Source organism: Carcharodon carcharias, chromosome 17 (genome assembly GCF_017639515.1).
Source record: "Carcharodon carcharias isolate sCarCar2 chromosome 17, sCarCar2.pri, whole genome shotgun sequence".
In the NCBI taxonomy this organism is placed as follows: domain Eukaryota; kingdom Metazoa; phylum Chordata; class Chondrichthyes; order Lamniformes; family Lamnidae; genus Carcharodon; species Carcharodon carcharias.
In genome coordinates this window covers 107,379,816-107,406,572 of record NC_054483.1, presented here as the reverse complement: position 1 = coordinate 107,406,572, position 26,757 = coordinate 107,379,816, and the positions used below count along the sequence as shown (strand labels likewise).

The 26,757-nt window shown below is 42.9% G+C and overlaps 1 protein-coding gene across 1 annotated transcript in view; it reads right to left on the bottom strand.

Moving 5' to 3' along the window:
* zfyve27 (zinc finger, FYVE domain containing 27) overlaps positions 1-26,757 on the bottom strand; it is a 178,086-nt gene that overhangs the window by 51,075 nt on the left and 100,254 nt on the right. Inside the window, exon 8 of the mRNA XM_041209768.1 lies at positions 19,566-19,710. Coding sequence (XP_041065702.1) covers positions 19,566-19,710 — 145 coding nt within the window. The remainder of the gene's footprint in view (positions 1-19,565; positions 19,711-26,757) is intronic.

The following is a 26,757-nucleotide window of genomic DNA, read 5'->3' as shown; positions in this document are numbered from 1 at the left end:
TCTACTCCGTGCCCTCGTGATTTTCAGCACATCTAGCAAATCCCCTCTCAACCTTCTCTAAGGAGAGCAACCCTAGCTTCTCCAATCCTGGAAGCACTCTCAAAGCCTTTCTGAGAAACAAGTAAGTTTAAGATCACATCTAAGACGTTGCAGATTGGATGAGTAACAAGAAAAAGGATAGGTCAGAGTAATGGGCAAAACTCCTGGGGGAGTAGGAAGCATAGGATTACTCTCTTTTGAGGACATGACATAAAAGGACATAACGTTCAGTGGCCATAACAGCAATGACAGAAAACTGAAGTTAGTAGCATGGTAGTAGAACTATATATAGACACAAAGAATTGACAGCATGGCAGAGGGCCATTTGGAGGGGACGTGCGTGTGTGTGTGCGAGAGAGTGTGTGTGTGTGTGTGTGTGTGTGTGTGTGTGTGTGTGTGTGTGTGTGTGTGTGTGTGTGTGTGTGTGAGAGAGAGAGAGATGCATGAATATATAGATTTACATTGATTGATATATAGATACAAGGGATACCAGCTGGTGTGCTGCAGAAGTGCATATCTTTTCACATGAGTTCAAACTTGGGTCAGTGTGATCAGATGCAAGTTCTTCTGCTGGCTGTAAGAATCCAATTTGAAATTAATTCAGACAGTCTCAATCCAATTCCTTGTGTGTGTGAGGTTATGGCACAAAGTACGCAGCGTCATCATCAGCCTCAGTTAGCCAATCACTAATTACAGAGGTAACATCACAGACATATATATAAGTTTAACTTTCTTTTTATTTATTCATGGGATTATGGAAATTGCTGACAAGGTCGGTATTTATTGTCCGTCCTTAATTGCCCTGACAATTGCGTGGCTTGCAAGACAAGGGCAGGCCAGGCAGATATCCTTCCCAAAAGGACCGTTAACCAGTTGTGTTTTATGACTCTCATGGCCACTGTCACTGTAGCCAGTTTTTACTTCCAGGCTGTTTTTAATAACTGAATTCAAATTCTCAAACTGCTGTAGATGGAATTTGAACTCATGTTCTCTGGATAATTAGTTGAAGCCTCTGCAAGACTAGTAACACAACCACTATACTACTATATCTCTTGCACAGCATGTGACCACATTGTTGGCACAGAGTAAAGGGAGCTTCATTCTATTTCTAACAATGCTATACCTCAGGGTGTCAAACACATGGTTCACAGGCCAAATCCAGCCAATAAGCTTTCGTTATGTCGTAAACTTTAGGATGGATGCTTTCAATTTGCATGCTTGAGACATAAATTATCTCTACTGCTGATTTCAGCTCTGAACTTTCTTGGCCTAAAGGACTGCAAAAGATTGTTCCTTTGGTGGTGGATTTAGACCAAATCGGAGTTGTAATGTTTCAAGATTATTCCACAGAAAGGAGTTATGTGGAGAAAAAAGAGACATTACTCTTAAAAGCAATGTGTGTTCTCATGTGTTTTAAACTAACTAGCACCCGAGTGAAGGTCACTATGTTAAACAGAAACAGTTTCTTGCCCCCTGCGCATACGATAAACCATTTTGCATGATTGGAAAACCTTTTTATATTAACACAGTAACAACAAATTGCATTTCCATATCGCCTTTAACATAGCAAAACATCCCAAGGTTCTTCACAGAAGTGTTAACAAAATGTGATGCTAAGCCGCATAATATTGAAGCAATGATGATATTGAGGCAGGTGACCAGAAGTGTGGTCAAAGAGGTAAGTTTTAAGGAGTGTCCAAGTGAAAGGGGGAGGTGAGAGAGAACACAGCGAAGAGGGGAAAAATGCTCTGATATTTTCAATGTTGTACAGTGTTATTTCTAGCAGAGATAGTCAAGCAGTCAAATCAAAACTTTTCCTATCTCATCATATGAAACTGCTCTGGGTCAGCATGACACGTTCATCTCCACCGCTAGACGTAGTCAGGATGTTGGGAATTACAGTGTATTGAAATTTATATGAAGATTAAAAGGAGACTGAATGCTGATCTTAAAATCAAGGGAACTATTGCGTTTTTTTGTATTTTTATCTGGAAGTATTTGACTTCCTTATCACACAATAATTCTCTCTTAAAACAAAGGGCTTTGCCTTGTTCTCGAAGCTTTCCCAGACTCTCTGAATTAACCATCTCAACAGCAAGTCTTTTTGATATTACCGAATGTTTGGAATTATTTTCTGAAACAGGATTATTCGATTAGGATTCACAGAGAAGGGGTTCGGGGCCAACCCTGTGCCCTTCCTGCTGGAATCCCGACATACAAACGGCTTCCACACAGTCTCCTTTTAGAAGGCACTGTTTATTTATCGCAGAATTATTGACATAGGATATCCTTGTTAAACCCATTAAGTTTATTTGCAATGGATTCCCGCCCAATAGCTTACTGGAGACAGTATAAGCTTAATAAAAGTCAAGAGGATAGAGTAGGAGACATTTCTCATAGTTCAGTGCTGCAGGACAAATGGTGCTCACTGCATTATGTTTCTGCTCAGACACAAATAAATATACATACAAACACATGCGCACATGCTCAAACATAATCTCTCTTGCACACTTTCGTTTTGATGCCCTGGCTGCTTTCATTTCCTTCTGGGAGGATGGGAAGGACACTCTGGTTGACTTATTTTTTTTTTAAATGTCAGCTTGGCCATGTGGTGCCACGCTTTCCTCAGAGCGAGAAGATGAGAGTTCAAACACCACATGGACTGCAAGAGTTCAAGAAGGCAGCTCGTCACCTCCTTCTCGAGGGCATGTAGGGATGGGCAATAAATGCTGGCCCAGCCTGCGAAGCCCACATCCCTTGAACGATTTTTTAAAAACCCACTCCCGGATTTAAGTGCATAAACTAGCCTGACGTTTCAAAGCAGCACTGCGAGAGTGTTGCACTGGTGAACTTGCTATCTTTTGGATGAGATGTGTTCAGGAGGGCCCAAAGAATTTCACAGCCCATAGATTACTTTTGAAGTGCGCTCACTGTTATGACAGGAAAACGTAGCAACTGCTTCACACACGAGTGAAACAAAGAGCCAGCTAACCTATTCTTGGTGGCGATGTTTGAAGGATGAATGTTAGCCAGGATACTAAGTTCACCTTCTGTTTGAATAACCAAGTAGGGCTCCAGTATGACCTCATCCAAAAGATGGCACCTCTGACAACAACACTCCTTTCAACTATACTGTTCCCATATCCTAACTCTCATTACGCCCCATTCACTCATTATCCCTGCGTTCACTAACCTACATTGGTTCCCTGTCCAGCAATGCCACAATTTTAAAATTCTTATCTTTGTTTCAAATCCCTCCATGGCCTTGCCCTGCTCTACTTTTGTGACTACCCCCCCGACCCCAAACCCTCAGGGATCTATGCTTCCCCAAATCTGGCCTCTTGTGCATCCCCGATTTTAATCGCTCCAACATTGGTGGCCATGCCTTCAGCTGCCTGGGCCATAAAACCTGGAGTTCCCTCCCTAAACCTCTCTGCCTTTAAGACCCTCCTTAAAACCTACCTCTTTATGACCAAACATTTGCTCACCCATCTTAATATCTCCTTATGCCAAATTTTGTCTGATAATGCTGCTCTAAGGTGTCTTGCAGAGTGTTACTATGTTAAAGATGCTCATATAAATACAAGTTGTTGTTGTTGTTGACGGGTCGACTTAGGTTATCTACTGGAGTGGGTTTGAACCCATAAGCAAACAAAAGCAAAACACTGAGGGTGGTGGAAATCTGAAATAAGAACAGAAGGTGCTGGAAATACTCAGCAGGCCTGGTAGCATCTGTGGTGAGAGAAAGAGTTATACAAGTAGTCATTTGGTATTACAGAGCTTGAGCTTTTCATTCTTGCACTCATCAGGACCATCGCAAGATGGGCTCAGGTGGGCTCTGATTAATAGAGGCTTTGCCATGGAGAATGCCCCAGTTAAGGGTGGCTGACAGTTATTTGCCGAGCAATGCCAGCAATTTAAACCAGGCAGCTTGACTCTCCATGAAAACGATTCTACTTGCCAACCCATCAGCACTCTCTTCTCATACAGTATAAAGTTGTTGCTTCCTTGACATTGGTATTCTTGCGATTGTCCTGATGAGTGCAAGACAAAAAGCTTCGACAAAGTGTCTTTTCTCAGCAATGCTCAGGAAACAGGTTTAATATTTTGAATCAAATATGACTCTTCTTCAGAGCCCCTAAACCCCCAATCTGAAGACTCCCATTTCACTCAAAAAGTTAACTCTGTTTCTCCATAAATGGCGTTAGACCTGCCGAGTACTTCCAGCACTTTGTTATTTGAACCCATGAGCCTCTGACTCAGAGAGAAGTGTGCTGCCAACAGAGTCAGGCTGTCGATCATCTGCAGATAAACATGTGAAGTACAGTAAGATAAAGAGCTATGGGAAGAAAGTATGGGAAAGTAGAGCGCTGCGATTTTTTTTTATTGCTCTTGTATACAGCTGGTGCAGGCATAAATAGTCAAATGGGCTACAATGGTGCTTTGAACCTCAAAGTGATTCTGGAGACAGTCATATCGGCTCATTTATTTTGCAAGGAGGCAGTCGAATTTGGAGCCACCATCAGCAGCTGTAATGGAAGATTAAGGGACTGCAAAACAGAACACGTTGATCAAAGATAGAAACACTGCACATGTGGCAAACCTTCACAGTCATTCAGGCGTGAGCTCGAATCATCATGGACATCATACAAAATAGAACCACACTTCCTGAAGGTGGTAGAATAAGGTGACATGGCCATTATATGCCTTGGCATAGGCATTATAGAGATACGAAAGCAAGGAAGTTACACTAAACCTTTACAAATCACTGGCTGGACCTTAGCTGGAGCATTGTGTACAATTCTGGGCACCACAATTTAGGAAGGGCGTTAAAGCCTTGGAGAAGGTGCAGTACAGGTGTCTTAAAATAGTGCCAGGGAGAGAAACTTCAGTTCTAATGCAGAGGCAGTAGAGAAGCCAGGATTGTTCTCCTTACAACAGAGAAGGTAAAAGGGAAGATTTCACAGATAAGTTCAAAATTAAGGGGTTTTGTTATGAAGAAATTTAGTTCCACTGTCTTAACAGTTGGTAATCCAAGTTCACAGATTTAATATAACTGCAAAATCATTGGGGGAGGGGAGAGAAGATTTTCTTTACATGCAGTGAGTTATGATGATCTGTCTAAAGGATGATGGAAGTAGATTCAGCAGTGATTTGCAATGGAAAAGTAAATAAATACTTAAAAAGGAATAATTTGTAGGGTTTTGGGGGAGTCGGGAGGGGGGTGAAGATGCGGGGCTAATTGGATAGCTCTTTCAAAAAAGAGCTGACACAGGCATGATGGGCTGAACAGCCTCCTGTGCTAGAAAATTCTATGATTCCAAAACAATTGCCATTTGGATGTGATACCAAGGCTGATTTAGTCGATCCAAAAGCATATATATCGTCTTTTGCCAAATCCACTCCCAATACTTTATCATCTTTTTCCATACATAATCTCCACCAACAGGTACCTTGACCAAGGATAGCAGGGGAGGGGATGGGGACAGGGCAGACACACACTCTTCACAGGTCAACCAGTTATTTTACCACTGGCCTGATTCTACCCTCATCTATTAAAAACATGAAGTGAACTTTGTGGCAATGATCATAAGATAGAATCACAACTGGATAATTTATCTCTGTTATGTTGGAATATTGAGGTCAACTGTGGTGACCCATTTCTGCCCCAGCACTGCCATCAGAGCTGAACATCATCCTTTTATGGAAAAGGAAACAATAATGTTGATCTTTCTGGGAGTGTGGTTTAGTGAAGGATTTATTGGAATGTTTATCTTGAGTGAAATAAAAGGTTTAATTGGAACAATCTCCCCAGTAATTCAGCTTTTAAATGCTTGGTAATTATTAACTGAAAGTCTTCCAGAGAGAAAAAAGGATTAAAATTCCTGGTCACCTGCAGAACGGCTCCTGATCCTTTGTGATGGTTTGATTTGGCTGGACTTGGGAAGGGGGCAAGGGAGAGAAATGCTTGCGTGCTTTCTAATGTCGGAGTGTTCTGGCCTTCCTTGTAAAAAATGTGATACCAATTACAGAGCTAACTGTTGCTTTTGTTTTTAATTGGGAAGAAAAAGGCCATGCAAAGGGCCAAGGCCCATAGTCCCTGCAAAAGCAATGAGAAACAATGAGGTATATCAAGGAATGGTAATTGGTATTAATTACCTGATTAAGTGTAAATTATTAATTGGCACGAGTATAGATCAGGAACATTGGAACAGGACTAGACCATTCAGCCCCTCAAACCCATTCCACCATTCTGAGAGGTCAAGGTTGGTCTATGGCTTACTTCCATGTACCCAATTTTGTCCCACAAAGCCTTTGATAACAAAAATCTATCAGTTTTAAAATTAAGAAGTGATTTAACATCAATTGCTCTTTGCAGAAGAAAATTCCAAACTTCTACCACCCTTTATGTGCAAAAGTGTTTCCTAATTTTGCTCCTGAATGATCTGGCTCTTACTGTGCTCCCTGGTTCAAGGCTCCCCAACCCTATCTACCCTATCTGTTCCACTTAATATCATGAAAAAGTCAATCAAATCACCCATAACCTTATAAATTCCAGGGAATACTATCCTAGTTTGTGTAATCTCTCCTGTAACAAATATTAATTATTAATTGATAATAGATAGGTCACATTGTAAATGACTGAAGTCATCAAGATATTGAGAACAAAAAGGGGGCATGAAAAAACATTGGCAGGTAAAATAAAGGAAAATCCAAAGTTATTTTACAAGTACATTAAGAGTAAGAGGATAACTAGGGAAAGAGTCAGGCCCATTAAGGACCATAGTGGTAATTTGTATGTGGAGCCGGAAGACATAGGTAGGATTCTAAATGAATACTTTGTGTCGGTGTTCACAAGTGAGAGGGATGACGTGGATATGGAAATCAGGCAGAAGGGCTGTGATATAATGAAATAAATTAGCATAGAAAGGGAGGAGGTTCTAAGTGGTCTGGCAGGCTTGGAAGTAGATAAATCTCCAGGCCCGGATGAAACGTATCCCAGGCTGTTGAGTAAGGCAAGGGAGGAGATAGGGGCGCTGGCAATAACTTTCAATACCTCTCTGGCCACAGGAGAGGTGCCAGAGGACTGGAGGACAGCCAATGTGGTACAATTTTTCAAGAGGAGAGGAAGGGATAAACCAGGGAACTACAGGCCAGTCAGTCTAACCTCAGTGGTGGGGAAACTATTGGAAGCAATTCTGAGGGACAGAATTAAGCTACACTTGGAGAGGCAAGGATTAATCAATGGCAGTCAGCATGGTTGTGTTAAGGGGTGGTCATGTCTGACCAATCCTGATTGAATTTTTCGAAGAGGTGACCAGGTGTGTAGATGAGGGCAATGTATTTGACATAGTCTAGTTGGACTTCAGCAAGGTTTTTGATAAGATCCTGCATGGGAGACTGATAACGAAGGTATCCATGCGATCCAAGGCAATTTGGCAAATTGGATCCAGAGTTGGCTGAGTGGCAGGAAGTAGAGGGTGATGGTCGAGGGGTGTTTTTGTGACTGGATGCCTGTGTTCAGTGGGGTTCCACAGAGATCAGTATTGGGTCCCTTGCTATTTGTGGTATATATCAATGATTTAGATTTGACTGTAGGAGGGTTGATCACTAAGTTCGTGGATGACATGAAAATTGGTGGGGTGGTAAATAGTGAGGAGGATATAGACGGACTGGTCAGATGGGCTGATCAGTGGCAAATGGAATTTAATCTGGATAAGTGTGAGGTGATGCACTTGGGCAGGACAAACAAGGAACAGGAATATACGATGAATGGTAGGACCCTGGGAAATACCGAGGATCCGAGGTCCCTTGGTGTATAAGTCTACCAGTCCCTTAAGGTAGTGGGATAGGTAGATAAGGTGGTTAAGGCGGCATATGGGATACTTGCTTTTATTAGCCGAGGCATAGAATATAAGAGCAGGGGGGTTATGTTGGAACTGTATAAAACACTGGTTAGATCAGAGCTAGAGTATTGCGTGCAGTTCTGGAATCCACATTATAGGAAGGATGTGATTGCACTAGAGAGAGCGCAGAGATTTACCAGGATGTTGCCTGGGCTGGAGAGTTTTAGTTATGAGAAGAGATTGGATAGACTGGGGTTATTTTCCCTGGAGCAGAGGAGATTGAGGGGGGACATGATTGAGGTATATAAAATTATGAGGGGCATAGATAGGGTAGACAGGAAGGAACTTTTCCCCTTGGTGGAGGGATCAATAACCAGGGGGACATAGATTTAAGGTAAGGGGCAGGAGGAAGAATTTTTTCACCCAGAGGGTGGTGGGAATCTGGAACTCACTGCCTGAAAGAGTAGTAGAGGCAGAAGCCCTCATAACATTTAAGTAGTATTTGGATGTGCGCTTTGCGATGCCATGGCATACAAAGCTATGGGTCTAGTGCTGGAAAATGGGATTAAAATTAGGTGCTTGTTTGACCGGCGCAGACTCGATGGGCTGAAGAGCCTTTTTCTGTGCTGTAGGTCTCTATGACTATAAAGAGGATAGGAATGTTCACGGAAATGCCTCGAATTTCTGCTACTGCTATAAATCATAGCTTCCTTGAGGATTAAATACCACTTTCCAGGACCTCAAGGGGGGGGCTTGGGCAGGATAATGGGTTCAACCTTCAAGCTCCTATAATTATGTTTTACTGTGGGGGACAGGGGTAAGAGGGAGAGTCCTTGCGTCTTTAGATAAAAGTCAATGGATCTCACAACACTACAGAATGATAAAACAAAATCAGAATTACCTGGAAAAACTCAGCAGGTCTGGCAGCATCGGCGGAGAAGAAAAGAGTTGACGTTTCGAGTCCTTATGACTCTTCAACAGAACCCTGTTCTGTTGAAGGGTCATGAGGACTCGAAACGTCAACTCTTTTCTTCTCCGCCAATGCTGCCAGAGCTGCTGAGTTTTTCCAGGTAATTCTGTTTTTGTTTTGGATTTCCAGCATCTGCAGTTTTTTTGTTTTTATTACTACAGAATGATACTTCTTCCCGGGTATCTTTTGGGTGAACTTTTCACCACCTGAAAACTTACATGGGCTCAGAGATGCACATAAAAAGTTGTATATTCCAATAGCTTCTTTTATATTAAAATAAAAGCAAAATACTGTGGATGCTGGAAATCTAGAACAAAAACAAAAATACCTGGAAAAACTCAGCTTCTTTTATATGTAGGGAATAGGTAAATTATCAGATTTGTTGGGAAACCGAGGGTGGTACTAAGGAAACTAAGGGATACGAGGCTAATACAAGAAGGTGAAGTCGAGGTGGGAGGAGATCAGCCGTCAGATTTGCTAAGGGTGGAGCAGGCTTGAAGGGCTAAATGGTCTACTTCAGCTCCTATTTCTTATGTTCTTAAGTGGAGGGCAAGGTGCACAGTGCAGGGCACCCCTGAAGGTAGAAGAGATGAGGAAGGATGGTGAGAGTCAAGTAGTAATGATTAGGTGCCACAGGGTTTGGTTTATATTAGCCAGTAGGATTAGGGAGAAGGGAACCACTGCAGGAAGTAAAGAGCTCTGTACTTCAGAGCTGCTAGCAGAAAAGTAAATTTGATTCCAGTGGTGGCGATGGAGTGAGAACGCATGAGTAGGTCAAAGTACTTGGGAGATTGGAAAGAATGAGAAGAGGAACCTTAATAATAGTCAATAAAATAGAAATACAAGAAGGTTGGAAGAGAGAGATATATATTCAGAAATAATTGATTGGCATCGGAGGTGCAGCAAGAAAACCACTGGATCTTTTACGTTCACTCGAGGGGGCAGACAGGTTCAGCATCTCATCTGAAAGATGGAACCTATGGCAGTGCAGCAATCACTCCTTGCTGTACAGAGAATATCACCCTGGATTACGTGCTCAAGTCTCTGCAATGCGGCTTGAACTCTTAATTCTGGCTCAGAGTTAAGAATGCTGCCCACTGGGTCAAGACTGATACCCAAAGAGGGGTAACAGTGCTAGAATTCAAGGATGGTAAAGGAATGTGCCTAAGTGATAGGAATACACTTAAAAATAGAAATTACAGCATCTCGTTTTGTTCTTCATTCTTCCCCAAAATGGGTACGCACAACAGTTTTTGTTATTTTTACCTTTGCCTATTCCAATCTTACTTTGTTAAATAAAAGCCGATGCAGCCTGTCTGATTGAAATCAATGGAAACACAACACCGCGAAAATTACAATGATCTCTTCTCCTGGTACATGTGATGCTCGATCTCTTAGCTACAGATTCAAATTAGACCTGACGCTGATAATTTTGACTACATCCTGTAAGGATTCCACAAAGTATTTTTATAATAGTTGGAATAATCGTTCTATTTTTCTTTTTAAAACGTTGCCTGAATTCATTCCATATTTATTTAATACTTCCCCCTTTTCTCAATGATCTTATTTTGGTGAGTCTGACCCTAAATCCAAGTTGGCAAAGGCCCTCAGCTCAGAAATGCTCAGAATTTTAGACTAAGTGGGCAATTTGTTTGAGGGGCCATTGGAACAGCTGGTTCAAAAAATACAGATTATCATCTGTGAAGCACCTTATGATAGCTCTCAAAAATGCCTCCAAACACTTTGCACACAATGAACTAACCTTAAGTTCCAGTGACTGTTATGTAGGCCCTTAACTTGTACACAGCAAGATTCCACAGATGGATGATTTACCAGTTTTTTTTTTCTCCATGGTGTCATTCAACGAAGGAACATTGGCTAGAGCACTGGGGCAACTCCCCACAAATAACAGCCAGTTGTTACAAACTTTGAAACTTTTGAAATGCAATCACCGTTGTAATGTAGGAAATGTGGAGCTATATAAAAGACTGTACATAGAGAAGAGGTATATAATTTCAAGTTGTGTTGTTAAGACACAGAGTTAAGCAGAAAAAATGGGGCACTTTTACACAACAGCTTACACTATTAACATGTCAGAACATCCCAAGAAGATTCAATGGTGTATGACTAAACCAAGCAAAAGGAGGTGAGTCCGGTTGAAGGGGCAGGTTTGAAAACAGAGAAATCTAACAACAGTAAAAAAAAGAATTTCAGTTAACAGATTAAAAATTTTAACCACCTTGACTCAGAAAGTAAGTGTGCAGCTGCAGCCCCTGACCGATACATAACCCACATACTTTTTAAAACAAACATGATCACACAAGCCGCCCGAGCTAAAAGCAGAGATATGAGAGAGAATAAGAAATCTGATCAATAGCAGCAAATACAGGAAATACACAGCACATCTCCTTGTCCCCAAAAGAGGAGGAGAGAGGGAGAGAATGGGTTATGATGATTTAAGGATCCTGGAGGTGGAACGATGGGGACTAACCCTTGACTGTTTCTGATGAAAGGCCATGCTTGAAATGTCCACCAATCATTGTTCCCCTTTTGCACCATGGCCTCCAGACCTGTGTGTCAGACGTGCTCGTGGAATAAAACCCTAAGGTTCTGCAACCTAGACCAATAATTCTCGGCCAATATTCATCCCTCAATTACGACCTGGTAATTATTTGCTGTTACTGCTGCGGGGGCTTACTGTGCTCAAATCGGCTGCCACGTTTCCTATAGTGCAACAGTGAGGACACTTCAAGAGTACGTCATTTGCTGTAGAGTGCCTTGGGGTGCCCTGAGATCATGAATGGCGCTGCACAAGTCCACTTCTTGCTATCTTTCTTTAGGCCAACACTCTGATGACTTCATGCTCATTGTGCTCTTAGGCCACCAAGGAAGCTGCCTGAACAAGCTCAGGTCAAGAAATCCAGGCCTCTGCAACTGTTGGCTTTGTACAACAACCTGCATTTGCATAGCGCCTTTAATGTAGTAACAATGATCCAAGACGCTTCACAGGAATGTTAGCAAGCAAATCTTTACACCGAGATACAGAAAAAGACATTGGGTTGGTTGGTTTTAAGGACCGTTCTGAAGGAGGAGATAGAGGTAGTACGATTTAAAGAGGAAATTCCAGAGCTCAGCACCCAGGTGGCTGAAGGTACAGCTGCCAACAGCAGTGTGATTAAAACTGGGGAGGCACAAGAGGCCAGAGTTGGCAGAGCAGAGAGATCTTTGTAATTTGCAAAAGCAAAATACTGCAGATGCCGAAAATCTGAAATAAAAACAGAAAATGCTGGAAAATTCAGCAGGTCAGGCAGCATCAGTGAAGAGAGAACAGAATTAACATTTCAGGTCACTAACCTTCTCTCACCATAGATGCCCTCTGGAGAGAAGGTGTATGGGTGGGAATGGAACAGTGAAAACAAGAAAAGGATAACTGGGAGGGCAACACTTAAGTTTAGACATATAGCACTTTGATATACTTTCAAGATTAGCAGACACTGGGTTCGTAGTAAAAAGCATTAACCTCTTGAGACACAAGGGAGATGACCTCTTAACAACACCTTCTCTTCATTTCCTCTCAACTTTTGACAATAACAACCCATGATGTCCAAACAACTAATTGCCAACAACTGCGCTAGAATTGTTGGACAATGCTGAGGAACTTGCTTCCTAACTTCCGGAAGACAAGTCAATGGAAAATGGCGCCATCATTGAAGAAAATTTCATTTTAGTCAGTAAATAGTCGCAGGAGCAACATGCAAGCACATAAATATTAAACTTTTATCCATTGAAATGATGCACAAGATAAGGATAGATTGGACCCTACTAAACAGTGCCACCCGTGCCGAATGTTTATTACACAGGTTTCCCCCCTCTACTGCCCCACCACCCACCTCGATCATCTTTTCCTCTCAACGTCTTAATCCTAGGAAACAGTACAAAATGCAGAGAGCTTGAATTTAATGGTTTCCTGTCATTTACCGAAGATTGGAGACATTTGATGAAACAAAGCAAACACTGAACTGCGAGAGTCAGCTTGACAGTAACATTTGTAACACAGAACATGATGCCTTTCCACCCTACAATAAGTTGCACAGAAGTTTGAGCTGAATTTGAAACAGTGGACTATAGGGTCAGTTCATGTCAAACTACTTTTCCCTAATTCACCAGATTAAATGGTGGTGCCAGATTCAATCAGGGCGCTGGCCGACTTGGCTCAAATGGTATACACCACTGTCTCATGCATTATAATTCTAACTGCTCTTATCAAGTGTGTCAGCTTGTTTAAAATATCTAACTCCCGTGATTCTTTAAGCAGTCGCTATCTGAAGGCTGCAATTCATTCAGAGTGGACTGCAGATAAAACAAAGAGCTCTCAGTCCCTACTTATGGTGGTCGCCAGTGAAAAGTGAATGGCAGTCCCTCCTGCACTGCATGACAAAGAGTATTTGCCCGGGATTCCTGCAGTTATGTGAGCTATAGAGTCCTTGTATTACAACAGGAAAGCAAGGAATTGCATTTATATAGCATTTTTCAAACCTCAGGACGATCCCAAGAGCTTTACAACTAATTAAGTACTTTTGACGTATAGTTACCATTGTAATGGAGGAGAGTGCGGCAGTCAATTTGTGCACAGCAAGCTCTCACAAACAGAAATGCCATAATGACCAGATAATCTGCTGCAGTGATGTTGGCTGAGGGATAAGTATTGGCTAGGACACCAGGGAGAATTTAAACAGCCTCCTTTACCAGGTTTTCCTCCTTGAAGGACATTAGTGAATCAGTTGGGTTTTCTTTAATGACAATCTGACAGCTTATTCTCTCTTACTAGTGCCAGCCCCTCTATGTATCTCCACCTTGACATTATGGAGAGGTTTGCGCGCTTCAACAATCCCTCAAGCGATGCCGTCGGGAGCTCCTTAACCCTGGTAGGGCCACCCACTGCAGCAAGACTATGGTGAGGCACCAGACAAAGTGCGGTCCAAAAGTCCTCTATGGCAGAACAGACAAAGGAAGACTGTGCATGTCACTGGCTGCAAAGGCAGAAAGCAGCTGCAGCAGCAAGGTGGCCCCAGTTACTGTGGTTCAACATACCATCAAAACCCATCAAGCTCATGTGCACAATAATGGTGCCCCAATGTCGCCACATTAGACAAAGTCATGTAAAACGTCAACCAGGGGCCATTTGCCAAGCTCTGTGGTGATGGAGAATTGGCAACGGGCATGGGGGCTGTGAACCTGTGAGTCCCTAATTAGGAACTGTGCACAGCCGACTGGTGCACGAAGGTTTTTGGACACCTCTGTTGGGACAGAAATGCCTTTGGGCAGCATTTGTGACTGAGCAGTCCTGTTCAGGATACCGTCTGCCCATGCCACATGGGGAGGGGGCTAGAAAAGGTGCCCTAAAAATAGGCTGTCCCAATTTCTCCTGGCTGGGGAACCACGCCCTGTGGGATCACCATCTTTGGTGGTCAAAGAAAGAAGACTTTAAATTTTGCAACTTGGAATTTTAGAACACTCATGGAGAATCTCAAGAGTGACTGCCTGGAAAGGACTGCAATCGTATCATGTGAAATCAAGACTCCAAATTGACATCGCCGCCCTCAGCAAGACCCACCTGAGGAGGGACAGTTGAAGGAACTAAGAGGGTGATACACCTTCTTTTGGAAAAGAGAGGCTGATAGCAACCTTTACATCCCACGGAGTTGGTTTTGTCATCTGGAATAGGATCTTTGATGTACTGCCAGAACTCCCCAATTGTATAAGTGGCATTTCACCTACAGCTCAGCTGTAATCACCCGCCATCATCAGTGCTAATGGCCTGACACTTGACTCTGATGAAGATGCTAGGGTAAAGTTCCATTCTGACCTTGATGAAGTCCTCATGCTTTCTGGGGGACTTTGTCAGGGTGGCTATGATTCTGAGGTCTGGAGCTTGAGCCATTGGGAAAACCAGGGTGGGAAAAGCCAAATGTAAATAGTGTCCACCTGCTAACAAAGCACGCTCAGCATGGCGTCATTATAACAAACACCCTCTTCTGCCAAAAGATGAATACAAAACCATATGGAAGCATCCTCAATCAAAGCACCTCCTGAATTATGTCATTGTTTGGGTCAAAGATCAGATGGCTGTATCGTTCAATACAGGGACTGATGCTTGCTGGACAGAGCATAGACTTGCTCAATCTGTGAAGAATATCCACCTACCACTAAGACATCGCAAAGCTCAAAAGTCCAAGAGGAAGATGATCAATGTCTCAGCCCTAAACCAGCCTGACTGAAAAGAGGAACTCCTCCAGCTCACAGCCAATCAGGAAAATCTTCATACATGTAACTCAATTCCAGAACAATGGGATCAAATAAAGTCAGCTGTACTATACGCCTTTGTTCAGACCATTGGATTCGAGCAACATTGTCACCAGGACTGGTTCGATGAAAATTATGCTCAACCAAAACAAGCAGCCTTCACTGCCTGGCAGAACAATCCAAGGTTGCAAGTCAAGGAGGCAGCATTCCAACAACTCAAGGCTGATGCCCAAAGACAGATCCAAAAGACAAAGGACATGTTGTGGGAAGAGATACTGTGGAAACTAATGAGGTACTTCTCCCTTGTGCATAGCAGGGAAATCCTGACGTGCATTCCCCAGAATCACCTGAATCCTGTGCCGGAGGAAATCCTTAGAGACACTGTGTGGCTTTAGACCCTGCAGCATAATCTCTGTTGCCAGAAAAATGTCGAGATCAACACAGGGAACTCTTCATTGCATTCATTGACCCGACCAAAGCAACTGACTCAGTAAATCGCGAGCTCTGTGGATTGGACATCCGAATCTTTGGAACACAAGAAACTTCATCACAACCCTGCAACTGCTTCATGATGATGACAGCAACTGTCTGAGTGGGAGATCTGAAAAAGACACCTTTAAAATCCAGACCAGGGTCAAGCAAGTCTGTGTGATAGTCCCCATACTATTTATAATCGACCTGACAATGGTTATTCACCTCAAAGATCAAATGCCCTCCGGTGTCAGTAGTATTTACTGCCTAGATGGAAAGCTCTAACCTCAGTCGACTCCATGCCAAAACTAAACTGATCACCACAGATATATAGGATCTACAGTTTGAGGGTAACTGCATTGCTGCTGCTCACTCTGCACCAGATTTGCATGCCACTCTCAATCTCTTCAATTCTGCATAAAAGAAACTCCACCTGTCCTTGAATGTTGCCAAAATAAAACTCACATCAACCCACACCTGGTCAGCCAAATATTCCACCTCTCATATAAGTTGAAGGGGAGACTCTGGAATATGTGGAGCACGTCCCATACCTGGGCAGCCACCTCTGTCAAAGGGCCACCATTAACAAGGAGATCCAACACAGATCATTTGTTGCTAGCTCAGCCTGCTTCAAACTATGGCAGCGATTGTTTGTGGCAACACAGACCTCTGAAAGTTACCAGAAGTCCCAGTGTACAGAGCAGTGGTCATCATTCACCTGTACTGCAGCGAGACCTGGACTATGCATCAGTGACATGCAAGAAAAATTCGATCAGCAATGCCTCTGCCGTATCCCCCAGATCAACAGGAGGATCACGAACGAACGCTTGTGCCCTTCTCGAAGCCAGCTCCACAAACATTCAGGCAAAGCTCCTGCAAAAATCAATTTCCAAGTACTGGATGCTGTGTCCAAATGACTGAAAAGCAACTCCCCCACCAGGTCCTGTTTTCTCAGCTCATAAATAGCCAGCATTCCAGGGGAGGATGAAGAATATACTTCAAAGGAACCATGAAGCTCCCTTTGAAGTGAGGCAGCATTGACATTAATGACTGGGTGCAGCTTGCTACCAATCATTCAGAATGCCGACAACTTGTCCATCAAACTGCGTCATGCTCATGCTTTCAGTCCCAATATCTTAATGAAGAAGCAGGGCACGACAGAGAAGGAAAGAAAAGGACGCAAATTCTGCATTCCAGATCCCACTACCTAGTGGGACGCCCTGCCCCATGTGCCCAAAGATTTGTGGGTTGAGAATCAGCCTGTTCACTCTCATGAAGACCCATGGCGGAATCCGGAGTGGATGTCTTCCTTGAATCGAAGGTCAGCTGATGACATTTGGTGCCAGCTTTATCCTTCCAGACATAGAAGAAAATGCTCTGAAATTCTCAAATTGTCCTGGTGTGATTGGAATTCACTTCTGCTGGTTGCTCATCAAGTTTCAGAACCTCATGTTCCTGTACTTCAAACATACCAAAGACAAGTAGGTACCATATATCCAGAAATCTTTTGTGCATTGCCCCTACACAGTATAAATATTGTTCTCTCTCTCAAACCTCACCAATACTGATATTTTATTGCCCAGTTTTCAATATGTTCGCAGTCTGGCAGGCTGTCCTCATTCTGATCTCTCATAGGTGATTAGCCTATTCAAACTAGTACCTTCCCGCATTACAATCTTGACTTCCCTTCAGAAGTATTTAATTGGTTGTAGAATGCTTTGGGACATCCTGAAGTTGTTAGAAACACTAGAAATGCAAGATTGTATTTTCTTCCTTTGCTGATTATATCAGCAGCTCACACTATGTGAAGAAAAAATGTCCAAGTATCAGTAAAGAAACATGGAAAAGGATGTCACAGTCAATTGATACATTTTTTTGAGCCACTTGGGAACTTTATCTGCTAAGAGACTGTGGAGGTATAAAATGATTTTCAGGCACCCAGCATCACCATCAAACACTCCCAGGTCTGGTACAGATGGGGTTAGATACAGAGTAAAGTTCCCTCTACACTGTCCACACTCAGGGCAAGTACAGCTCGGGTTTAAATACAGGGTAAAGTTACACTATCAGATCAAGCACTCACAGCTCAACGACACCAGCAGCTAGATGTAAAGTGAAGTACCTTTTATACTATCCATTAAGCGCTCCTTTGTCAGACACTGAGGGGTTATACATATGTAGATTGAAGCACTCTCTGCCTGCAACAAGCATATGGCTCAGCTCCAGCAGCATGTAGCCACTTAGTAAGTTTAAAAGGAGGTCTAGTGGTAAAAATTTCCCTTGAAATGGAGTGTAATCTGAAAACATTTTTCATCTTAGTGCCAAGTAACAAGACAGAACCCTCTATCATGAAAATTATTTAGCAAAACTCTGAACAAGAGAAGACTGGGAGCTGTAAAAATAAAAAGAACAGAATGTGCAATGTGAAAAGGTTATTAAAACTCTTGTTGTATTTTGTAGAGCAGGTGCACTGTTGCCCTTTACTCCTGGGATCCAGGCATAAATCCAAATCAGTGGAAATCAGTTGTCATCCACAAAATGAAGTTCCAAAGCCACAAGAATGCAGCACAAAGCTGCACAGGGAGGAGGGTAAAGGGATCTTATTTACTCAATTTTCTATTACTTTTCTCGTTTTCTCCTAAGTGCAGGATCCACAACAAAATGGCAAATCGGCAGTACCTAGCAGCAAGGGCCACGGGGCTGGAATGATTGTATGGGTTTCAGCAGCGATGGTGGAGCCGGACATTCCTGGACAGGGTGTAGAGGGAGGTGGCCCTGTATTTTGGTCAAATTGTGGTGTAGATGCTGAGATTTGGCACCAAAGGTGACTATTTAGCAGTACACTATGTGGTGATACTGCAGTTATTAGCAATGTGAGATTGGCTGTGTTGTTTGAAAGTAATGTGGTGCAGGTCCTAGGAATTTGACAGCATTGAGGGCATGGCCCTGCATTTTGTAGTAATTGGAACAGCTCCAATGGTTTGGAAAAACCTGCAGAGGTCCTTTAGATTGATACCACTGTGAAGAGAGAACCTGGTCTTCTTTAGAATGGGCACCTGGAAAGTTGTGTTCAGTTCATTGAATAGTTCCCAGGATCTGGCAAGACTGATTTACTTTCCCAATCTCAGGCCAAAGCAATACTGGCAGGAAACAAAGAGAACAGTTGCAGGGGCTGAGACCAGGGGAGAAATCTAGAGCTCTAGCACAGGCTGCTTACAAGTTGGGAGGGGTTTATGAAACAAGAGGACGGGAGCAGCCTTGATTTTCTGCTCAGTTCTCATTCCGTAACATGCCTAGAATGCCCTTCCAGTACTGCCAGATGATTAGACTCCCACCTTTAATACTACTATGTTCGAGGGTCCAATACCATTGCTAAACCTGAGAATCCAACAATGAGCCAAACCTAGCATTCAAACTGCATAATTTCCAGAAGATCCTACTAAAGGATTATAGACACAATAGAAAGCCATCTGTTGTTAAGTCCATGGTAACTTGTGTCCAATAAGAAGAGAGATCTGTAACTGTTACTGTAGCAGCTTCATCAATATTAGGAGTTGGAATATAAAAATTGAGAGGGGGTGGGAGAGAGAGTGGAAGAGAGAGAGAGAGGGTGGAAGAGAGAGAGAGAGAGAGAGAAGAGAGAGGGTGGAAGAGAGAGAGAGAGAGAAGAGAGAGGGTGGAAGAGAGAGAGAGAGAGAGAGAGAGGGTGGGAGAGAGAGAGAGAGAGAGAGAGAAGGCAGAGGAACATTACAGAAAGAGAAAAAATACAATTTTATTTTTAATTTCTGCAACCAATATCACAGATGATCATTAATGCTTAATTTACCACAATATCATTGTACAATTTCAGCCTAAATTCTCTCACAGAATACCTGCTTAACCCACATAGAAAGATTAAAGTAAGGAAAATCTGGGAGAACATGATTTCCACTCACCATAGTTGTTGGTGGGATAACGTTTCCGCAGTTTCTCAGTCAGCTTCGAAACTTTGCTCCTGATGGGCTCGTTTTTATTAAAAAATCCATTGTCCTGCATGGTCAGATCGTAATCCCCACCGCACTGGGGACCATCGTCATCCTCCTAAACACAGGAGCATAAAATCATCAGATCAGAAGTTCCCACAAGTTTTCATTAAATCCAAGACATAGCAAGTGAACTTTGGAGCAAAAGCCATTAGCCTTCACAATTGTTTACCAAGTTTTTGTCCATGTCAGCTGCTTAAGCATTGCCAAGGGGCCACATGTAAATAAACACATGTCTCCATTAATTCTCAAATCATTGATACCAAGAGATCTTGACTGAAACATAGAAAGTCCTGAGGGGTCTTGACAGGTTGGATGTGGAGAGGATGTTGTCTTTTGTGGAAGAATCTAGAACTAGGGTCAATTTTTAAAAATAAGGGGTTGCTCATTTAAAAGAGATGAGATGAAATGTTTTCATTCAGAGAGTCATGAGTCATTGGAACTCTCTTCCCAAAAAGGTGATGGAAGCAGAGTCTTTGAATATTTTTAAGGCAGAGGTGGATAGATCCTCGGTAGCAAGGGGGTGATAGGTTATCGGGAGTAGGTGGGATGCAGATTTCAGGTTACTATCAAATCTTATTGAATGGTGGAGCAGGCTCGAGGGGCTGAGTGGCCTGCTCATGCTTCTTGTTCATGTGTTCTCATTCAGAATTCATCAATGAGACAATAGTGAATACAAAATGGAAGTGAATATAGGGTTGAATTTGTTAGTCTTCAAGGGGCAGACTTCTAGGACTCAGACAACAAATGGGTTGTGGTTATCTAGCAACCTGCAGTAAGCAATAGCGTCTGGCATGAATGAGATTAGTGGGTAACAGAACACATTGTAGCAGCAACAGGAAGACAACCAGTCTTGGGTAGATGTGCACATGGTCCAGGATTCCAACACAGCCTCAAGGCCTGTTGAGAGCTCTAGACAGGAAAACATAGCCTCTTTTTAACAGAAGCCCTCATCCAAATATACAATAAGACACAAGTGTGTGCGCGCACGCATGCGGTTTCAGGCTTGCAAACTATTAACTGGAAGATTACTTTGGGCTCTTTTCCTACCTGACGATTGGGATAAAATGCATCTTGCTGATGAAAGAAAGGCTCCCATTTACAACACATGATCGGAATTGTTACTATCCACATGTATGGATGGATAGCACTTTTGACAGTGCTGCACTTCCTCAGTACAGGACTGGAGTGTCAGGCTAGATTATGTGCCCTAGTCCTGAAGTGGAATTCAAACTCACATGGGAGTTTTTCAGTTGCTGCTGAAAGGAAATTTAATGGCAGTTAGTTGCCCATTTAGCTGCATTGGAGCTAAACATGGTGTTACCGGGTTCCCTCTAGCAGCAAATCAGTACTTAATGCTCTCAGGGAAACTACGGGGAATCAATAAATACTGCCTTGCCAGCAATGCCCACAATCTAAAACTACATTTATAGTGCAGCAACATAGTGTTTACTTCTGGAGCCCTTGGGCCAGGAGTTTGTCAGCCAGAGTCCCCTCAATTGCAATCAATCTTTGTACAGATAAAGCACTGTCACAACTGCCACACTGAACTCCACAACCAACATATAAAGTATTCAGAGGATCAGATATGCTGGGCAAACGGCTCTTGCTCACAATCAACAGGATGAAAGTCACGGATGGGTTATCGGATTTGCGCCAAGTGCCCATCCAGGTACTTTTTAAAGAATGAGAGACAACCTGCCTCCACCATCCTTCCCAGGCAGTACATTCCAGACTGTCACCACCCTCTGGGTAAAAAAGCTTTTCCTCACATCCTCCCTCAACATCCTGTCCCTCACCTTGAACTTATGTCCCCTCGTGACTGACCCTTCAACTAAGGGGAACAGCTGCTCCCTATCCACCCTGTCCATGCCCCTCATAATCTTGTACACCTCGATCAGGTTGCCCCTTGGTCTTCTCTGCTCCAACGAAATGATGAGTCCATTGTAAACAGTATTGTGTGAATTGCTGTTTATAGCAGTGGGCAATTCAATGTAAACATGAACCATTTGAATTTAAACTGCAAGTGGGCTTAATTTGTCTCTCAGTAAATTGGTACAATCCTGTAAACTGAGTTTAGAAAATATCCCCAGGTCTGTAGTACACAAAATACGATCGTGTGAATAACACAGAATTCCAGGCATGCGATCTAAGTAGGTGTTTGCATGTGTCTGTCAGACTAACAAGAGTACCACTTCTACTACCCATTGCACTTATAATAGAACCGGCATCTCCTTTTGTTGCTGGAGGATGCAATGGGCACCTTCTAGTCTCCTAGGAGCACACAACACAAGGAGGAGAAATCCTTCTCCTTCCACTTGTTCAAAGATGTTTCCTTACAGCCATGATACAAGGCTAATGAGCACAGATTTTTTCCATCATCGGCCTTGTGAAGATGTCTTAGGGTGTCACATGTGAATGTTCAAACTTATGAAATAGGAGCAGAGGTAAGCCATTTAGCCCCTTCAGCCTGCTCTGCCATTCAACAAGATCATGGCTGATCTGTTTGTGCCTTAAGTTCCACATTCCCATCCAACCCCAACAACCTTTGATTCCCCTGCCTAATAAGAATCTACCTCCACCTTAAAAATATTCAATGAGCCTGCCTCCACCACCTTCGGAGGCAGAGAGTTCCAAAGTCGCTCAACCCTCCTCACTTCTGTCCTAAAATCGCCATTAGGTTAGATCCATTTATGGTTCGAGCCATGATTCAATGGGGGTGACTCTCACTTCTGGGTCAGATGGTTGGGGCATCAGTTGCACTCCAGAAAATTGAACACAAAATCTAGGCTGACACTCATTGTGTAGCACTCCCTCAGTATTGCACTGTCAGGGGTGCTGTCTTTCAGATCAAATACTAAACTGAGGCCCTATTTGCCCTTTCAGGTGGACACAAAAGATCCTTTGGTATCATTTCGAAGATGATTACTTTCCTAGAGGCAATATTTATCTCTCATCAACATCCCGAAAACAGATGACCTGGTCATTATCATAAAAACAAAAAAAACTGCGGATGCTGGAAATCCAAAACAAAAACAGAATTACCTGGAAAAACTCAGCAGGTCTGGCAGCATCGGCGGAGAAGAAAAGAGTTGACGTTTCGAGTCCTCATGACCCTTCGACAGAATTTGAGTTTGAGTCCAAGAAAGAGTTGAAATATATCCCTACAACCACAGCCCCCCCCCCCTCCACCTCTCTCTCTCTATCTCTCCGCCCCACACACACACCTTAAACCAGCTTATATTTCAACTCTTTCTTGGACTCGAACTCAAGTTCTGTCAAAGGGTCATGAGGACTCGAAACGTCAACTCTTTTCTTCTCCGCCGATGCTGCCAGACCTGCTGAGTTTTTCCTGGTCATTATCACATTGCTGTCTGTGGGACATTGCGCAAATTGGTTGCTATTGTTTCATTGGTTATAAAGCACTTTGAGATGTCCTCAGCTCTTGAAAGGCAATATATGAAATCAAGTCTTTCTTTATGTACCAATCGCCTAACCCACCATCAATGCAATCTGGGCACAAGTTAAGTGTTCAGAATCTCAACCATGAATCTAGTTCTGATGGCAGACGATCTTGCTCACCCCACTGAGGAAAAAATAGTGCTACCCGACTGCTCCCCGTATCAACCTAAACATATTTGTTCTAGAGATTAATCTCCATCTGTTTCTTTAATTTTCTGCAAGTCATAACAGTGCGCTCTATAACATATGAACATACAAATTCAGAGGAGTGGGCCACTTGGCCCCTTGAGTCTAATCCGCCATTCAATAAGATCATGGTTGATCTGATTGTAACCTCAACTCTGCATTTCTGCCTACCCCCGGATAATCTTTCACCCCCTTGTTAATAAAGAATCTACCTAGCTCTGCTGTAAAAATATTCAAAGGCTCTGCTTCCACCACCTTTTGGGGAAGAGAGTTCCAAAGGCTCAACACCCTCAGAGAAAACATTTCTCATCTCTAAATGACCCCATAAACATTGACCCTTAATTCAAGATTCTCCCACCAGAGAAACATCCTCTCCATATCCATCCTGTCAAGAGCACTCAGGATCTTAAAGTTTCAATCAAGCCACTGCTTCCTCTTCTATATTCCAGTAGACATGCCTAACCTGTCCAGCATTTCCTCATAAGATAACCCACCCATTCTTGGTATTAATCTAGCAAACCTTCTCTGAACTGCTTCTAACGCATTTACATCTTTCTTTAAATAAGGAGACCAGTACACAATACTCCAGATGTGGTCACACCAATGCCCTGTCCAACAGAAACATAACTGCCCTACTTTTGTAATCAACTCCCCTCACGATAAATAATAACATTCTATTAACTTTTCTAATTACTTGCTGTACCTGCATATTAACTTCTTGTGATTCGTGCACTAGGACACCCAGATCCCTCTGAATCTCAGGGCTGCAATCTCTCACGTTTAGATATTAAGCTTTTCTTTTATTCTTCCTGCCAAAATGAATAATTTCACATTTGCTCACATTATTCTCCATTTGCCAGGTCTTTGCCCACTCACTTAACCTATCTATGTCACTTTGTAGGCTCCTTGTGTCCTCTTCACAATTTACTTTCCTACCTATCTGTGTTGTCAGCAAATTTAGCAACCATTCCTTCGGTCCCTTCATCCAAATCATTTATATAAATTGTAAAAAGTTGAGACCCCAGCACTGATCCCTGTTGCACACCACTTGTCACATCCTGCCAACTAGAAAAAGACCCATTTATGCAAACTCTCTGCTTCCTGTTAACTAGCCAATCTTCTATCCATGCCAATATGTTATCATGTTACACCATGAGCTTTTATTTTCTGCAATAACCTTTGAATTGGCACCTTATCAAATGCCTTTTGGAAATCCAAGTATAGTACATCCACCGGTAACCCTTTATTCACAGCACGTAACCTTTTTTTAATTCATTCATGGGAATGGGATGTGGGCATCACTGGCCAGGCCAGCATTTACTACCCATCCCTAATTGCCCCAGTTCAGAGGTCATTTAAGAGTCAACCACATTGCTTTGGGTCTGGAGTCACGTGTAGGCCAGGCAAGGGCGGCAGATTTCCTTCCCTAGAGGACATTAGTGAACCAGGTGGGTTTTTACCACAATTGACAATGGTTTCATCGTCATCAAAGAACTCCAATAAATTGGTTAAACATGATTTCCCTTTTACAAAACCATGTTGACTCTGCCTGATTGCCCTGAATTTTTTCTAAGTGCCTTGCTATAACATCTTCAATAATAGCTTCTAACGTTTTCCCTATGACAGATGTTAGGCTAACTGGCCTGCTTTCTGTCTCCCTCCCTTTTTGAATAGAGGAGTTCTACTCTAATGGAACCTTTCCTGAATCTAGGGAATTTTGGAAAATTAAAACCAATGCATCAACTATCTCATTAGCCACTTCTTTCAAGACCTTAGGGTGAAGTCCATCCGAACCTGGAGATGTGTCAGCCCGCAGCCCCAGCCATTTGTTCAATACTGCTTCCCCGGTGATTGTAATTTTCCCCAAGTTCCTCCCTCCCTTCCATTTCCTGATTTACAGCTAATTCCGGGATGTTACTTGTGTCCCCTATAGTGAAGACTGAAGCAGAGTGCTGGTTTAGTTCATCCACTATCTCCCTACTTTCTATTATCAATTCCCCAAATGCACTTTCTATAGGACCAATGCTCAATTTGTTAACTCTTTTCTTATTGAAATATCTATAGAAACCCTTACAATTCATCTTTATACTTACTAGCTAGCTTTCTCTAATACTCTAATTTTTTCCCTCCTTGTTAATCTTTTTGCCATTCTTTGTTGTTCTTTATATTATTTTCAGTCTTCTTACCTGCCACCCATTTGTTTTAGCAATATTCCATGCTGTATTTTCACATTCCAATAGAAAGATCTCAAGAGATTATTTGCAAAAGCTTGCCCCCATTTCAAAAAGAAGTGCTTTTGAGTCTGTGTTTAGCCAACAACTCGTATGCGTGGGGGTATAAGGGATAGAGTAGTGCCTCTCACAGATGGGCTCGCTGACACTTTGGGGTGGCTCAACCTGTACTGGTACTCACGTTCACCCAGGTCTCACCTGTGACTCCATGTGTGACAGCAGCCAAATCCTGGTAAACTGCTTTGACAGGCGAGCTAAATCAGAAGATGATGGCCAATGGGTCTCCTACCCTCGGCAACATAGGGATTTGGCTATCCTGGTACGCGAAGACTGATTCCAGTCAACTGGGAGGATGAGACTAATCTAAGGTCCAATGGTCTTGAAGGCAGGTCAGAATCGTGTTATGGAACGCGTGGAGCTCAACCAGACAAAGATGACATCCTGGTCACGCACTGCATCTAAATCTATCTCCAGCTGCCTAGACTCATCTTGCCACCACCAACATAGGTCAGGATGGGAGAGTGAAGCTGATGATGCGCAACTCTCCCTCCCTATAATCCAATTCACATGCAAGTCACGCACATCCCATCATCATCATTCATCTTTCAGTACAACAAAATTGGTCCAATGTCTGGTACAGGCATGAGTTAGACTTAAACAGGAAAAAGGAAGGCACTGGGTATAGCACAAGTTAAGGTGTAGGCAACCTACTGTCCAAAAAGAAGCCTCAACATTAATGTTACCTTCATTCAGAAACCATCACTTTTCACTGGCTCTAGGGCTTTTTATGCAAAATTATCATATTCAGATACCAAATGATCTTGCAAATGGACCAATAGAGAAATTATTCGCTATTGGCTCAGTTTGTTATACCTTCATCACTTTGCTTCCTCAGCATGACCCTCAGAAAGGGTAACCCCGACTGGACTAGGATAATATTCTACAAGGGTGAGGGAGAGCTCGGACACTATTCAAGGGAGACCAGTTAAAAAGGAGACAGGCTCAGCACAAAGGAAACCCATTCACTGATCCGTCAAACCCCTGCGTCCCACCGGGGAAGCCCTTCCACCACACATTGTTACTGCAGGGCAGTGGCATGTAACTGGTGGAAAGGACACCACACACAGAATGAAATTCTCTTTCTGACAACTTAGAAGATCTCTGAAATGAAAATCAATTTGGGTGACCCAGGCCAGGGCTGGGAATGAAGCCACGGCATCAAACCA